The sequence below is a fragment of the Gymnoscopelus microlampas genome (assembly GCF_963454915.1).
Source record: "Gymnoscopelus microlampas genome assembly, chromosome: 11".
NCBI classification, from domain to species: Eukaryota; Metazoa; Chordata; class Actinopteri; order Myctophiformes; family Myctophidae; genus Gymnoscopelus; species Gymnoscopelus microlampas.
The window spans coordinates 37557663-37575474 of NC_139948.1; the positions used below are offsets into that span (position 1 = coordinate 37557663).

A 17812-nucleotide genomic window follows, 5' to 3' on the forward strand; every position below is an offset into this window, starting at 1 on the left:
ATGGATTATTTGCCAACATAATACATAACACATTGTTGTGCCTGTTCAGCCTAATCAACGGCCGGTCCAGGTCAGACAAAGCATTTCGTCGATGTCGGCTGGAAACCTTGCATGTCCGAAACTGTTCCTTTTTATAAGACCTAAGGCTGATCCTACGAATGCCTCCTAAATCAGCATTCTCACACTTTCAAGATCTTTCAAAAACGTTCAAAAATAGCAGATGTACAAGCTCACAGCGCGGCACAAAGTGACGTGCTGCGAGCTTGTATATCTGCTATTTTTGAATAGCCAACGCAAAAATCGTAAATGACACAGTCTGCTTTCCCGGTTTTAATGGGTTAATTATTAATGTAAAAAGTTAAAAACATAGACTTTTGGGGGGAAAGTAGCCAATCTACAAGCTCACAACGTGTCACATCGCGACGTCGCGACGTGAGCTTGTAGATCGGCTATTTTCGTGCGACGCTCTTGTATGATGAAATCTACGAGAAGAAAAAAAAAAATTGGAAATATGGAGATGCGAGCGTTCTTCTGCCCGACAGCAACGATGTAATACACAGCAGTGGAGTGATAGATAGAGAGAGAGAGAGAGAGAGAGAGAGAAAGAAAGGGGGATAGCTGGGGGGTGGTGGGAAGAGGAGGATTAAGGGAGTGTTAGGGGGTCCTGGGGTTGTGCCATGGCGCTTGCTTAGGGACCTATTGATCCAATTGGAGGCTGGTGGTGACACTGGCTAAGCTCTGGCTCCAAATGAATAAGGGCCATGACAGGGTGAGCTCAGTAAAGGGATTGGCCGCCTCCTGTTCCACTCAGCAGACTCATAGGGGCGAATCGGCAGCACAGGCAGCCAGGCAGCCATGATAAGCCCTAGGGTGCCTGGGGCTGGGAAAAAAAAGACAGAAATAAAGAAAGAAAAGAAAGAAAATAAAAAAGACCTTTCTCTCACAACAATGCTGTAATTTTTTGCTCTTCTCCTACGACACGAGCATGCTGGCAGCTGCAGCTATACGCGTCCTTGCCTGTAAACAGCGCAATTAAACGTAATGCAGTGAACATGAGTTGTGATTATGGCGCACATAGTGCATCTCCGTGATGGAGGGAGACGACAAAATATGTCTTCTTTATTGGTCCCTGTGCGATTTACGCCTCTCATTATCGCTATGTCTTTTCCTCCCCTGATGTTCTTTCTGTCTCTCTTTTTCTTCCCTCTTTGTTCTTTCTATATGTCCCATCATCTCCTCTCTCTCTCTCTCTCTCTCTCTCTCTCTCTCTCTTTCTCTCTCTCTCTCTCTCTCTCTCTCTCTCTCTCTGTGTGGTTTGTGTAGGAAACTGATCATCTGGGTGGATAGGCCTCTACCCCTCTGGGCACTGCAGGTCAGACACACTGAGCCAGCAGCACACGCCTGTGTAAACATGCCTGCAGTCTGTTTACATGTGCTGCCTTACACACATTCACGCTTTCAGTAAACACTCTCACACACACACACACACACACACACACACACACACACACACACACACACACACACACACACACACACACACACACACACACACACACACACACAAGCATTATTCTATACTGTTTACTTACTCCTAGGAGGCTGCATCTTATGTATGATAGGTGATATAGAGTACCAAAGTCCTGACGTCACTCGTTCGTCCCCTTGGTCACAGAAGTAATTTCTCATCTTAAAATCGTGTCATATAAGAATTGTGGTCCAAGAATACACAAATTGTCACAGCGTCATTCACTCAGCCAGTCACTCATATTTGATACAGTCAGTTTCTGGCGAAAAAATGTATTTAATTCGGCGGCCGTAACGTTAGCGTTTTTTCGCCGCCAGTCGATGCGTCATATCCGTATGAGTCAAACCGCCGGGCTCATTTGTTTATGCTAAGTTGGAACACAGTTCTTATATGACGCGATATTACATTGTATTTTTCATAGATTTTCACACATGCTGTGAGCTTGTAGAGCTGCTATTTTTGAATAGCCAACGTATAAATGGATAAAGTGGTTAAAATGATTGTGACGCTACATTAACTACTCTTGCTGGGGACCCCCTGGAACCCCCCAAGGAACCACTTTGAGAACAATGACACACTAACGATAGGCATACCGCCAAGGGATACAAGAAGAGTGGGGACCTCCATGTAAAATTGGCTATTTTGTCCAAAACCAAAATGTTAAAAAATGAAAGTTAAGTAGATTAATGTAAATGTAAAGTTTGCATGATGTGAACATGCACGGTACATCATTATCAGACTTAATTTTATCCTTCAACTTCTTGTTTATACCCCAAAACGACTGGATATAATACTGTACAGGTTTTGTAGCAATTGTAGAAATATTAAACCGTAATTGTCGAATATTAAACATGTTCTAATCATGCATACTTTACATAACTCTTCCATAGTGCCCACTCTTCCTGTTACCCCGCCAAGACATATCCAGCTTCCACCACACAGTCCCTCTGGTTTATTGCTTCACTTAAACCCATTCCCTGGGATGATCAATCTTCAAAAGATCCACCCACACATGCCTCTATTTCTACTATACCGCTTCTAACTTCACTATGGTCGCTCTGTGTCTTTTATCTCCCCCACCCCCCACCCCCTCCACCCCACACACACACTTGTTCTTCATTCTGTATCTATAGGTGCTTGTGGCTTTCATCAGCTTTTCAGAAACGATGTTGCTGTTGTATCTCAGCTACAAGGTGAGTTAGCATAGCAGCAGCTCCTTGCCTCATAGGACAGGCTATACCTTATATCACTTATGCCCTACAAATATACTGAAAATAGCAAATCTACAGGTTCACACGATGCGACGCATTGTGAGCTTGTAGATCGGCTATTTTCAAATGGCCGAAATGTATATAGAGCTGAAGTGGTTAATGTATGTTTTGTAATAATAATCAAAATCTACAAAGTAACTAGTAACTAAAGTTTTCAAATAATTGTTGCATGTGAGATGTAGTGGAGTAGAAGTAAAAGTACTGAAATTTGGAATTACTCCAGTAAAGTAAAAAATACCTCAAAACTGTACTTAAGTACAGTACTTGAGTAAATGTACTTAGTTACGTGCTCCCCCACTTCTAAAAGTAGCACTATACGCCCACCACTGCTCACAGCACGCCGTTGTGCCTCGGTGGGGACACCGTTTGGGAACCCCTTGCTTTTAAACCTTTTATATATCCAGGGCAACACGTAGGCTGGGACCTCAGCATTTAGAGCTGATTGATTCCTGTGGCTTTGCACAGTGCCTGTCCTCCCACACCGGTCACACTCAGGTCAGTCTGAGAGCAGACTGCGGACACATGGAAAAAAAGAAAACGGGGGCTGCATACTGTAAGTCCTAATTCACTGGTTCCCAAACACTGGGCCGGGACCCATTTGTGGGTCGCGGACACATTTTCATGGGTCGCGAGTAAATCAATATCCCTTCTTTTTTTTCTCCCTACATTTTATTATTATTATTTAAAGTTTAAATAATAATAATAAAAAATCCCCCAAAATGCTAACTTTTGTATGAATTAAACAAATTCAAAGATTTTTCAAAATCATTTCATAAATAAAATAAATCAAACAAATTCCATAAATTAAAAAACAACGCTTAAGAAGTAGTGAAAATAGCCGATCTACAAGCTCACAATCGCGACGCGTTGTGAGCTTGTAGATCAGCTATTTTCACTAGTTTGGGTCCTGGGGAGACATCAAATTTCTCTTTTTGCGCCTCAAGCTAAAAAGTTTGGGATCCAGTGTCCTAATGGAATAGATACTTAGCCATGTTGTCACCTTTCTCCCCCTTTCCCCCCCCCCACCTGCCACAGTGCAGAAACCAAACGATTTATCCCACTTCTCTGACCACCGGTCAAGATCTGTTATCTGGTAATCCCGGAAGGTCACCATGACAATTGAGTTCCCTGACCCCCCTCTCTCTCTGTGTGTGTGTGTGTGTGTGTGTGTGTGTGTGTGTGGGTGTGGGTGTGTGTGGTATGTGTTTCCAGGGCAACGTTTGGGAGCAAGTGCTACGTGTTCCCTTCATTCTGGAGATGATCAGCGCCGTGCCCTTCATGATCACTGTGAGTTCAGTACAGGACTCTCTCATCAGGAGATACACTACACCAGTGGTTCTCTAACGCAGGGGTCTTCAACGTTTTCAGGCCAAGGACCCCTTGGCTGAGAGCGAGATAAAGCAGGGACCCCCATTATATATTGTATAGATTTTTTTTTTCTTCATAGATTTCATAGGCAGTTTCATAGACTTGTTTCACAGCACGATCATGTTGGATTCATGTTGATGTGTATTTCCAGACATTTAACCATGCACTTAAACAATACTTAGTAAACCTGACCTTTCACTCTGTAGCCTACTTAGCCTGCTCTTTTCCCCCCCTATACTAAACCACTTTCCCGAAAATAGCAGATCTACAAGCGCACAACGCCCCTCAGAATAGGGATGCCTGGTTGAAGTAGTTAATGTAAAAATCACACAAAGATTTGGCGGACCCCTGTAGTAACTCTGAGGACCCCCTAGGGGTCCCGGACCCGCTGTTGAAGACCTCTGCTCTAACGTTTCCGTGTCAAGGACCCCATCTGAAAATACGTTGTGCCAGGGACCCCCGTACAAGTTGGTCAAATGTTTCAAAACCATGCAAGTCAGACAGACAGACAGACAGACAGACAGACTGTCTTTCTCTCTGGTAGATATAGATAGATAGACCTATATTCATCCCAACAACCACTTAATACACACAATCTTAAGAAACAAATGATGTTGCTATAATATCAGTGGTGCTCAAACTTTTATCATGTCAAGGACCCCCAAAATTATATGTATAGTATGACGCCGACCCCCATCTCAAAATATTTAGTTCCAGGGACCCCCAGAAGCAAAGATTTGAGATCTACAAGCTCAGTGCCGCGCTATGAGCTTGTAGATCTGCTATTTTTTGAATAGCCAAATACATCTAAAATGACAAAATGCGTTCCCGGATTGAATGGGTTAAAGTGGTGGGGAATTGGAATTCAACGCCCACAAACATTAGAGATTCCCTGAATCTCTAATGTTTGTGGGCGTTGTAATAGAATTGTTTTAATTATTTCTGATTTATCTACTCGTATTTGGACCAAAGGGTGTTGGCTTCACAGCATGGGGTCTTTTCACAGCTCCCGTTGCTGTCTTCAACAATTGTTCCAACGTCTATTTCTACTACACCAGGGGTCTTCAACAGGGGGTCCTCACAGTTACTACAGGGGGTCCGCCAAATCTTTGTGTAATATGATTTTATTTTTTTTACATTAACCACTTGAACCCTAGCATCCCTTTTCTGAGGAGAATTTTGGCCAAAAATAGCAGATCTACAAGCGAGCTTGTAGATCGGCTATTTTTGGCAAAGAGTTATAGGTGTAGAGGGAAAAAAGAGCAGCAAAAGTTGATCTGAAACACAATTTTATACAAGCAGCAAAAGTTGTATCTGAAACACAATGTTATACAATTTAGAGAGGGTCCCTGCTTCATCTCTCTCTCAGCTAGGGGGTCCTTGGCCTGAAAACGTTGAAGACCCCTGTACTACACTATTTATTCTCTTTTGGCTGATCCAGCAATACCAGTGATGGTGTCCATAAGTGTAAGAAGCCTGTACGTCTTAGTATGGATGCTCTTAACTTAACCAGTCAGCATTTTTGTACTGTCACTTAGTGCAGTGGTTCTCAACCTTTTCAGGCCCCCCCAAAATTGCACTGGGGACCCCCTACCCTGACAAGCACTTTGGAATTGTAGGGGTTGAGGCATTACATTGAGTTTGACTCGGTTCCACAGATAAATATTGTGAAAATAGCTGATCTACAAGCTCACAACGTTGTAGGCGTTTTCCTCTTTCTTATATTATTTGGCAATTTGGCCAATGTTTGACCAGTTTTGATAGTATAGTTTGTTTATTATTTTTGACCCAGTAATGATCTTTTTTCATTTCATTTATTTTCTTTTTTAGGGGGGTATTAAAAAGGGTTTAAAAGTCCTAAAATTGTCTTTTCTGTCTGAATCTTCCTCAATAAATTGTCAACACTTCTGGATATTAATGTTTTTCCAAAATAGCGTTGCATTGTTTAAAACCAGTCTCAATCGTTGGCTATAAAGTCAGCTCAAATGCCTCACCCTCAATGATTGCCTTCTTTGTATTGTTTTTTATTATGTTTGTCATATTGATTATTTCAGCTCACACTGAAGGACTGTTTGTATTGTGACCCTTTTATTGTTATTTTTAAGTGGATTTGATGTGTTGTGATTGTTCATTGTCTACCTACCCAGGGAAAAGATATGCAAATTAGCTACTAGCTAACTCTGATGCAATTACTTTTAATTGTGCACTGTCACTGTAATAATAAACAATAAGATGAAAATGAAATTAAATGTGGGTTGTAAAAGGCTTTCCTTCTATTCTTGTTTACAGGTGATTTTGCCCTCCCTCAGAAATCTCTTCATACCTGTATTTCTCAACTGCTGGCTGGCCAAACATGCCTTGGAGAACATGATAGTGAGTGAGGCACCATTTCCAACAGATATTTCCTCTTTTTTCTTTTCTTTTCTTTCATTTTCATGGCCTCGTCTGCTTAGTGTTTTCCGGTGGCGTGCAGGTGTCCCTCTGTGTCATTGCAATGTCCAATTTCTCTTCAATCACAGTGTTCACTCTGCCATACTTAAACAATTTAAACCCTTATATATTTCATTTACAAGGGGTCCCCCAGGGGGACTATTGATTGATCGATTGATTGAATTCTTTATTGACATAATCGCATGTACATGTGAAAACACAGTCAAAAGGATAAACACAAAAAAGCTGGAAAGCTTATTTCCATTGTGGTCACAATATCGCTGTTGTCGGGCAGAAACCTCTTACTGTATCTTCATATTTTAATATCATTTTGGGAAAATGAAAAAAAATGTAATACAATAAGAATTGTTTGAATGAAAAAAGCAATTGAAAAGACACGGCCCCCTCATTGGAAGGATCAGTCACCAGAACCAAGGACGGGTGTTTTTGATGAATCTATCATGGTTAAAATGTTTCACCTCGTGCCGCACTGCAAGGTTATACGTCTGCTATTTTTTAACTGTTAAAGTGTTTGAAAAATTTAGTTTAGAAGGCATTTGTAGAATCGGCCTCTGGATTAAGAAAACAACATATTTATTCGCTTTTTTTCTCCCCCCTCTCTCTCTATCTCCCTATCTCCATCTGTAAGAATGACTTTCACAGAGCGATCCAGAGGACCCATTCAGCCATGTTCAATCAAGTAGTGATTCTCATCAGCACACTGGTCTGCCTCATGTTCACATGGTAGGTAGAGAAGCTCTTGTTCAAAATGGTAGATTTTTCCCTGGCGCCGCTGCTGCCAGGGAAGTCGAGTGAGAGGAGTGAATGAGAGACTACTGTACTGTACATAGATTGGAGGCAAGGGTGCATGAATTATTGTAACAACTATTGATAGAGAGAGGGGAGAAATCAGAACTGGAGAGATGGAGTGTGGGACGTAAGGCTTTAACAAGAGCCAATCTACAAGCTCATAATGTGGGACGCATACAAAATCAGGCTTGAAGCCCCGAGCGGATGCAGAGAGGGAAGAGCCAAGATTACCTTACAGACCAACGGTGCGTGTATGGCGGGAATAGTGAAATAATGAAGTCGAGAGTTTTTTTGTTTTTTTAACTCATTGAGTGCCATTAACGTGTTTCACGTGTTTTTACCGCTATGCCGCTGGATGCCAATGACGTGTTTGACGTGTTTTTGAAAAAATAGTTTAAAAAAAAATGTTTTTAAAAAAAAAACATGTTCAGAACCCAATATATCATCATCTGAAGATTTGCAGCTCCATTCACTCCTTGTTTAACGTATAACTGAAAAAGGCTGTATCTCGCTTCCTATTATGACATTTAGATCCTGTGTCTAGGTTGGACACGACCCGACACAATGTTTATGGTTTGGCACAAATCTTCAATTTCTCCTCCCCTGAGCAAGCAGGCAAGCTCTATTAGCTCAGTGGTAGAAATGGCAGCACTTGCACAGGAGACCCGGGTTCAAATCTAGGGTAGAACAGGAAGGTTACATAGTGCAGCTTTAAGTAGAGGGCAGCATTTTAAACGCTAAGCACTTTTTTTTACTTTGAAAAAAACTCTGGCACTGGGACAACATATTTCTATATAATTCTGGCACTCAATGAGTTAATAACAGCAGCGCAACATGGAATACCCGACTTTAAAAAATATCACGATCCTATAAAAAAAGCAAATGCTAAGTTAACCAAAGTTAGATGAGCTGAGCTGCTGAGCTAAACATGTTTCTTTAATTGCAAAGCTTGTATAATTAAAGGTCATGAAAGCCCCCACACACCATGTTAACATTGCAGATACTGAGGCCGCGCGCACCGCAGATTACGTTGCGCAAGACAAGGAAAGGACAATGGTGTCGGGTAAGCCAAGTCTAAGTCGAGTCTCGTGTATGGGCGACTCGTCTCAAAATCGTACAGTGTGTATGCCCAGCTTTATGAAAAGCTGTTTTATAGTCTGCCAGCCTTGACGTTTGTTTTCACATCAACCGGCTGCCAAACGATCACATAGTCATTTGGCAGTCATCAACAGCTGTTGGCAAAAGAAAATTGTAGCAGTTTGCCTGCCACACGTGGCTTTGCTCCTGCAGCAGCGACACAGGTAGAAGACGCTACCAACACACATTTATTGCAGAGAGGGCAAGATGGTACAAGCCAGAGCAGATGGAAATATTGCTGTCATACATCAGAGGCTCTCTCCTGAGTGTGCGTGGGGATGCTTGATTTATTCTGATGTGCATCGATTATTATGCACAACAGGTGTGTCGTCACACTAGCCCAGAATCCAGAATTTGTTTGACTCAAAAGCTATTGGCTCTATAGAGGAAAAGCCATGGGGTCACCAAAATCACTAGGGTTCATTCTGCAATCAGATTATGAGATATGAGTTGACATTTTGGCCCGTAGAGTGGCACTGGAGGAAAGGTCACGGGGCCACTCAAATCGTTAGGGTTCATCGTCCAGGGAGCGTTGTGCTCAGCATGTTTCATAGCAATCCGCCCATTAGATTTTGAGATATCTTGTGTGCAAGTAGAAATGTTTTCCTCCTGATCGAGCGAAGAGATGTGGTGTGCACCAAGAACATGTGCATGCATAGGTGCTTTTCCATTGATTTACAAGGGGTGTTAACGATACGTTGGCTAACTGTCTGACTGACCTGAAATTCCAGTCCGATGCCCGTGGGAAAAAAGGCTGGGAGGATAAGAGCACGATGTGCCTCGGGCAAAGACAGGCTAGGCGATGGCGGGGACGGTTGGCTGGTTTGAGCATGAATGAAAAGCTAATGGATGGGTGTCAGAGAGAGATATCGTGGTCTGAAATGGCAAGAGAAAAAGCACAAAGCTGCCTCAAAGGCGGCTGCTATCGTATGATTGTGAGGTGAGACGTGTTCACTGTGTCTGGATGTAAAGAGCTGCAGATTAGCCAGTAGGGTCCTCCTAGAGACAGAAGAAGCATGAATGAAACGGTTTGACCTTTTCGTGACCGACAGTCTGTCTGTTGACTCATCTTACACTTAAATGCCGGGTAAACACCCACACCGATACGTGGGCATACGGTGCATATAGTATACACACATTGGCTCTCCCTCTCACGCGCATGCACACACACACTCACGCACGAACGCACGTACGCACAAGCAAGCAGTCTTACATAAAGGCACTCAGAGTCTCGGACTGAATGTCCATCACCCACATCAGTGCACACGCACGCGCACGCGCACACACACACACACACACACACACACACACACACACACACACACACACACACACACACACACACACACACACACACACAGAGAGATAAAGCACTACTATCCATCAATATCCATTATTCATGGACACTTACTTCCTCTCTTAACCCAAAACTCTTTTTATTTCCTTATGCACCCCTGCCTCCCCCCCTCCCCTCCCCTCCCCTCCCCCCCACCAGTATCTGTGGCATCCAGCATCTGGAGCGAGCGGGTAACAACCTGACCCTGTTCGACTCGCTCTACTTCTGCGTGGTCACTTTTTCCACGGTGGGCTTCGGAGACGTCACCCCCAAGATCTGGCCCTCGCAGCTCCTGGTGGTCATCATGATATTTGTGGCTCTCATCGTGCTTCCAATCCAGGTGACGTGGTGAACGAGAGCGGCCGACGGACGGGGAATATGTTTTTAACGTTATTTGAATGCAGCAGTGTAAAGTAACTAAGTGCATTTACTCAAGTACTGTACTTAAGTGCAATTTTGAGGTATTTTTACTGAACTGGAGTATGTAGTGAACTCCACTACATCTCAGAGGAAAATATTGTACTGTATTTTTACTCCACTACAATTATTTGAAAACTTTAGTTACTAGTTACTTTGTAGATTTAGATTTACATTACAAAACATGCATTAACCACTTCAGCCCTATATACATTTCGGCCGTTTGAAAATAGCCGATCTACAAGCTCACAATGCGTCGCGCTGCGACGCATTGTGAGCTTGTAGATCTGCTATTTTCCAAAGATTTTAAAACATTTTATACATTTGAAAACTTGTGATATATTTTGATGCCAATACTTTTGGATTGGCTCACAACGCGTCGCGATGTGACGTCACGACGTTGTGAGCTTGTCGATCGGCTATTTTCAGCAAAAGCTTTCCCCACAATAACAGAACACAGACGAGACACTCGTGTAGAGCCCTGATGCTGCGTTCACGCTGCCAGCTACAAAATTACAGGCTACCATTCATTTTCAATGTAAGCCAGCGACATGAAGATACAAAGGTACAGCCGACGTTTGTAGCTGCTACGAAAGCTACAAAATAATTGAGCTGGTTTGTATCTTTGTATCTTTTGTATCTGCCAGTGTGAACGCAGTATGAGGAACTCTGGTCGACCGTATAGGGTTTAACCCATTAGGGCCTCTGAGGTTCTCATTCCTCAAAATGTCTTTTTCTGAAAAAAACGTATTTTGCTATATCAGTGGTTCTCAAACTTTTTCATGTCAAGGACCACCCGAAATTATATATATATTTTGCCCGCCGACCCCCATCTCAAAATATGTTGTTCCAGGGACCAAGACCGATTTGCACAAAGGTTCAAGATTTTTCAAAAATAGCACATCTACAAGCTCATAGCACGGCACTCAGTGCCGCGCCATGAGCTTGTAGAGCTGCTATTTTTGAATAGCCAAAGCATTAAAATAATGGTTTAAGTGGTGATGCGTTCCCGGTTTAAATGGGTTAAGTGGTTAAGACATGGTGCGCCTCACTTCCACTCCGCCAGACTAATTTTCGACAAATAAACCTCATCTCTGCAAGTTCAACTCCCCGGGTCCATTTCCACATCATTTCACTACACCATGGAGAGAGAGCATCATGACTCTGGGAACACCGTTTGCACACGAACATGATTATCCAGTTGAAATGCAATCATCCTAGCTGACATTCACTCAGACTTGCTGGTCTGTCTGCGTTCCCTGCGTTCCTGTATTTCCTGATGAGACCATATGAATAATATTGCCTCATCTGCGTGCACGTCGTGAAGGGAAGCTCTGAGGGAGCTCGAAGGGCTGAAAACCTGAATGTTTTTGTTCTTGTTTTTCTCTCTCTGCCGCAGTTTAGAACATTCCTGTCAGATCTTAAATGGTAGAGTCATGAATATTCTGTCAAGGTTCAAGGATACTTTATTTTGTCTCCCGTGGGAGAAATTTGTATTTTTTTTATGAGACAGGAAACTGAAGTCAGAGAGAGAAGGGGGTCAAAGTTTAAGACACAAGATGTCTTTTGTTACATCTTGTGTTGACAGCATGTAAATGTGTCCGTAAATTAATGACAGTTGATCACATCACCAATATCCATCACCAAACTAGGTAGATATGTTTAATTAAGCTGTACTTAGTTACTTCACACCCCTGGTCTTCACAAACAACACAAATCGAGCAAAGTGCAGGTAAAATATAAGCAGTGCAGTCAAGAGAACTAAGAACATAGAATAGATGATAGACAGCAGAGTCTTGCTGTCTAATTCCTCAAAGCATAAAAAGGAAGAAAAACTCAAGTTAAAAGCCTTTTTTTTTAAAAATGGTCTACGGTAGTTTAGTCTAATTTCTAGTGGATTTTTTTCCCACATATGTGGAGCCCTTGCGGGCAAATGCACTGTTGGCTTCTGTTACGAGCCTTGTCCTGTCCAATACATAGTTCTGTGATGAAGAAATGAATTAAACAAACGTAAAACGTCTATTTTACGGAGCCGACAACGAGAAAAAGCTGACTCAAAAAGACAAGGTGAACTTTGCATCGCCAACATGCTGCATGACGCCCACTACACATCTTTCATCCTTAAGCCATTAAGGCCTGAGGCCGATTCTACAAAATGATCTTTTTAATGTCAAGGACACCCAAAATGATATGTATTTTGCCGCGGACCCCCATCTCAAAATATTTTGTTCCAGGGACCCCCAGAAGCAGAGATTTGAGTTACAAATGTTTGCTTTAAAATATAAAATATTAAAAAATGCCATGATTTTTCTAAAGTAGCAGACCAACAAGCTCGGCACTCAGTGCCACGCTACTAGCTTGTATATGTCTGCTATTTTTGAATAGCCAAAGAAATCTAAAATGACACAGATGCGTTGCCGGTCTTAATGGGTTAAATAACCCCTGACATTTAGAAAGTGCCCCCCCTCTCCCCCTCTACCTCACCCCATTGATGTGTGCGTGCGTGCGTGCGTGCGTGTGGCCAGACTGGAGTCTGCACAGGGGAGCTGGAGAGCATATCAGCATTCAGCCATGAACTGTCTGTCTAGAGCTCTACTTCAATGGATCCATTTTTCTATGGCTGTGAAAAGTATGTCCTCCAGTCTCTCTCTCCACAGTTCTGACAACAGTTTATTTCCCCTCATTTCCCTCAATTTCCACAAAATGTCTCCATCAGCCTGTCTTTGCGAACACCTGCTCCTGCTCAATTTGGACCACAGCAAATCTTTTTAAAATAGTTCCCTAGGTTGGGAGGAACCACAGGACTAACACGCTCCATCTCCAGTGGCTACAACATTAACATGCTGCTTACTTATTCATTACTGATGGTTAATAATCATGTGTCATATATCATAAAATATCATTCAGAGGAACCAAACCATGACTTTTACTTAACACTTTAATTACATTTTGCTGCAATACTTATGTGCTTTTAAGTAGGATTTACATAGCATTTTACATAAAACAGAACATTTAAAATAATTTAAGAAGGTAGAAAGTAATAGCGCCAATAGTCCCTTAGTTAGAGAAGCAGCTAGGTGCCGATGGAGTCTGCCATAAAATCAGTGAAGTAAACTTTTTAAAAGACCCATAAGCGAGATCAGTTCCTTAAGCTGCAGATCCGTCTGCAAGTAATTCCAAGCTGCAGGGGCAGCACACTTGACAAGTTCATTTCGAGCTTTATAGGGACAGTAAGTAAGCGGGTGTCGGCTGAACTTAACCATTGAGACCTGAAGCCGATTCTACATGTCTCCTAAATCCCAACAGTATTCTGAAAAACGTATGTTTCTATATCAGTGGTGCTCAAACTTTTTCATGTCAAGGACCCCCAAAATTATATGTATTTGGCCGCGGACCCCCATCAAAATATATTGTTCCAGGGACCCCCAGAAGCAAAGATTTGAGTTAAAAATGTTCGCTTTAAAAATATATATATTCAAAGATTTGCGCACATTTTGACGATTTTTCAAAAATACCAGATCTACAAGCTCATAGCGCGGCACTCGGTGCCGCGCTATGAGCTTGTATATCTGCTATTTTTGAATAGCCCAAAGTGTAAAATAATGCTTTTTAGCTCAAGGTAGATGCCCCCCCCCCCCCCCCCCCCCCGCACTGCCACCGTTTTCTGCCACAGCGCCACCTAGATTCTGGAAAAAAAAAAAAAAAAAAGTTTTTTTTTTTTTTTTGCGCCCCCCCCCCCTAGTGGCGCCCTAGGCAACTGCCTACTCTGCCTAATAGGGCGCGCCGGCTCTGGGTTAAGCTGTAGTTACTGGTTTTCTGTGAAATAGACCCATGATACCCAAACGATAGGATGGAAGCAAGCCAAGGTTGGATTCATAAATAAATAGGTACCAGTGAGTGAGTCTATACGTGAGGCCAGTGACAAGACAATCCAACTCTGGCATAGATATCTGGTGAGTGAGAAACTTGCAGCCTGTAACAATCCTCAGAGCACTGTGGTACACCATATCTAACCATTGCAAGCAGTTGGCAGAATGGCATGCATTTAGACTAGATCACCCAGAGTTCAGTAAGGGAAGGAAAGTTGCCTCAACCCGTTTTCTTTCTTGGCAACAAAAAGAAAAGAACACACTTACTTACTTTGTAATGTAGTATTTTTTACATTGCTATTTTGTTACTTTTTACTCTAAAGTAAGTACTGTACTTCTTTCACTCTGTAATCTCCCGAGTGCAGTTCGAACAGCTGGCTTTCCTGTGGATGGAGCGCCAGAAGTCGGGAGGGAACTACAGCCGCTACCGCGCCCAGACAGAGAAGCACGTGGTGCTGTGTGTCAGCTGCCTCAAGATCGACCTTCTCATGGACTTCCTCAATGAGTTCTTTGCTCACCCTCGTCTGCAGGTATGTTTAACCACTTAAACCAGTGATTCTGAACCTTTTTTTATTTTCAAGGACCCCCCAGTTTGATATATTGTACATTAGGCCAGTGGTTCCCAACCTTTTCAGGCCGTGACCCCCCAAAATAATCATATTTGAACTGGGGACCCCCCACCCTGATAAGCACTTGGAATGTAGGAGGCATTTAATTTCGTTTGACTCTGTTCCACAGATAATTATTGTGAAAATAGCAGATCTACAAGCTCACAATGCCTCGCAACGTGCCTATTTCTTATTATTTGACAATTTGTCCAGGTGAAACTGGTTTCACCAGTTGTTATAGTATAGTTTGTTGACTACTTTTGATGCAGTAATTTTTTGGGCATTAAAAGGTCTTAAAAGTCCTTAAATTGTCATCTGGGGACCCCCCCAAAATCGAGGTTGAGAACCCTTGTATTAGCCCACAAACTCTCATTTGATACCATTTTATTTATGTTTGGAACCCAAATCTACACAATCCTCAGTGTTCCCAAAATAGGGACACAGAAATGTGGTTAAATGTTTTCACACTGGGCAAGAGGGCATGCTGTCTCGTGCTTTGTTACTTTTGTGTGTGTGTGTGTGTGTGTGTGTGTGTGTGTGTGTGTGTGTGTGTGTGTGTGTGTGTGTGTGTGTGTGTGTGTGTGTGTGTGCGTGTGCGTGCGTACCTAAGTGCGTGCGTGCGCGTCTTGTCTCTAATCCGCTGCAGAAGCTCTACCAGCTGCGGTCGAAACGCAGGATTAATTCAGCATTAATGCAGATCAAACGCCTGTCTTATTTATGTCACAGCAGATGTGTGAGTTTGTTTGTGTGTCCGTGTGTGTGTGTCACAGTTATTAGTGCTTTGTTTGTGTGTGCCCATCAACGTGCACATCCGCAAGCCTGTAAATGTGTCTGTTGCCATTTGAAGCATGTCTCTCTCTCTCTCTCTCTATCTCTCTCTCTCCCTCTTTCAGCTCTCACTGTAAGCAAACAGCAAGCAGGATTCATACTTTAGATTTATACAGTGGTTGCACACCGAAATATCTACAAGCCGATCTACAAGCTCACAACGTGTCACGCTGCTGCAACGCATTGTGAGCTTGTACAACGGCTTTTAGGTCTGCTGTTAGATCTGCTATTTCCTGCTGTTATCAGTGAATCAATGACAAAATGTGTGTGTGCTTGCGTGTGTGTGTGTGTGTGTGTGTGTGTGTGTGTGTGTGTGTGTGTGTGTGTGTGTGTGTGTGTGTGTGTGTGTGTGTGCGTGTGCGTGTGTGTGCGTGTGCAGGACTACTATGTGGTGATCTTGTGTCCAGCTGAGATGGACGTCCAGGTGCGGAGGGTTCTCCACGTTCCCCTGTGGGCGCAGAGGGTCATCTACCTGCAGGGTTCTGCCCTCAAGGACCAAGACCTGATGAGGGCCAAGTGAGTCAGTCCCCCACAGGCATGTGAGACACGAGCTGCACCAGCTGTTCTCAAAACGCTTTTAATTTCGAGGACTACCTCCGAGTTACAGTGGTGGAGAAAGTAATATTTTTTCTTTACTTAGTAAAAGTATCAATACTGCAATGTAGAAACACTCTGTTACAAGTGAAAGTCTGGTGATCAAAATGTACTTAAAGTACCAAAAGTAAAAGTACTCATTATGCAGAATGTCCCGTTTCACAAGTTATCATCGTGTGTAAAAGTTTTTTTACACGTTTGAAAATAGCCAAAGTTATAATAGGGCTGAAGTGGTTAATGTGTGTTTTGTAATAAGAATCAAAATCTACAAAGTAACTACAAATTTTTCAAATAATTATAGTGGAGTAAAAGTACAATATTTGCCTCTGAGATGTAGTGGAGTAGAAGTAAAAGTATTGAAACTTGGAAATGCTCCAGTAAAGTAAAAATAGCTCAAACTTTTACTTAAGTACAGTACTTAACTACATGTACTTAGTTACTTTCCACCACTGCCGGTAAGGGTCAATTTGGAACCCCCTCAATGAACCCTGAGGGTCCCTTGACCCCACTTTGAGAACCACTGGGCTACACCAACGTTTCTCCAACAGTTGGTTGGGACCTAGCTATTTTAGGTCACGAGTAAATCTCTCTTATTTTCTTACCTTTGCTATTTCTGGCAATTTTGAACTTTTAAATGTTTCTGTTATGTCTTCAGACATAAAAGCGAAATTCCTCAGACATAAAAGCAGGAGCTCTGCTTCCCTCGCGAAGGAAGCAAAGGAGTGAAAAGGCCTTTTTAATTTAATTTGACTCCTTCTATCTCGTCCATAAATGGCGTGGGTTTGAAGGACGCGTTTGTTGTTCTATTGTCCTGGAGCCACCTCCTTTGTCCTCGCTCTCTCAATAACATGACAACGTCCTCCCTCTCTTTTTTCCTTCCATCATCACTGCCTCTCCGATTCTCCCTCCCCGTCCCTCTCCCCACCCCCCCTCTCTCTCTCTCTCTCTCTCTCCCTCTCGCTGCTGCACCTCTTGTTGTGTCCTTGGCTTGACCTCTGACCCCGTGCTCTACTAATCACCCGTAGGATGGACGATGCTGAAGCCTGCTTTATCCTCAGCAACCGGTTCGAGGTGGATCGCTTCGCTGCTGTACGTTCCTCAAACGTTTCCCTTTTAACCCATGCTGTGACTGTCCCGACAACCCATCATCTCAGCCTCAACCGCACCCTCATTTGTGCACCCCCCCCCCCCCCCCCCCAAACACCTCTTTGAATTTTCTGTGGCCGTTTAGAGGACAGTGCATAACTGCAGCTCTATTATAACATCTGTTGGTATTCTCCCTATGCACTGCCCCTCCCCATGCTTCCATCAAACCCCTACTTTGGTGCACACAGCCATGAAAGTATTAGAATTGGGATGCTGCTGTGTGTCTGCTGTCACTGTGCAGTCAGTGGTTTAACCCATTAAGACCTGAGACCCCATTCTAAACATTTCTTTTAAATCCTAACAGTTTTCTGGTGGTGCACACATTTTTTCATGTTAGGGACCCCCAAAATGATATGTATTTGGCCACTGACCCCGTTTTCAAAATAAAACATTTTGTTCTATGGATCCCGGGAAGCAAAGATTTGAGTAAAAAAAATCCAAATGTTAATTTTTTTTCAAAGCGACGCGCT

The 17812-nt window shown here is 42.9% G+C and overlaps 1 protein-coding gene across 5 annotated transcripts in view; it reads left to right on the forward strand.

The window, feature by feature from the left end:
* Positions 1 to 17812, forward strand: part of kcnt2b (potassium sodium-activated channel subfamily T member 2b) — an 82352-nt gene that overhangs the window by 30790 nt on the left and 33750 nt on the right. For all 5 annotated transcript variants that reach the window (XM_084072730.1, XM_084072729.1, XM_084072731.1 and 2 more), the window contains exons 5-13: positions 1324 to 1372; positions 2662 to 2721; positions 4012 to 4086; positions 6457 to 6540; positions 7247 to 7341; positions 10040 to 10220; positions 14532 to 14696; positions 15982 to 16118; positions 17222 to 17285. In XM_084072730.1, coding sequence (XP_083928856.1) covers positions 1324 to 1372; positions 2662 to 2721; positions 4012 to 4086; positions 6457 to 6540; positions 7247 to 7341; positions 10040 to 10220; positions 14532 to 14696; positions 15982 to 16118; positions 17222 to 17285 — 910 coding nt within the window. The remainder of the gene's footprint in view (positions 1 to 1323; positions 1373 to 2661; positions 2722 to 4011; positions 4087 to 6456; positions 6541 to 7246; positions 7342 to 10039; positions 10221 to 14531; positions 14697 to 15981; positions 16119 to 17221; positions 17286 to 17812) is intronic.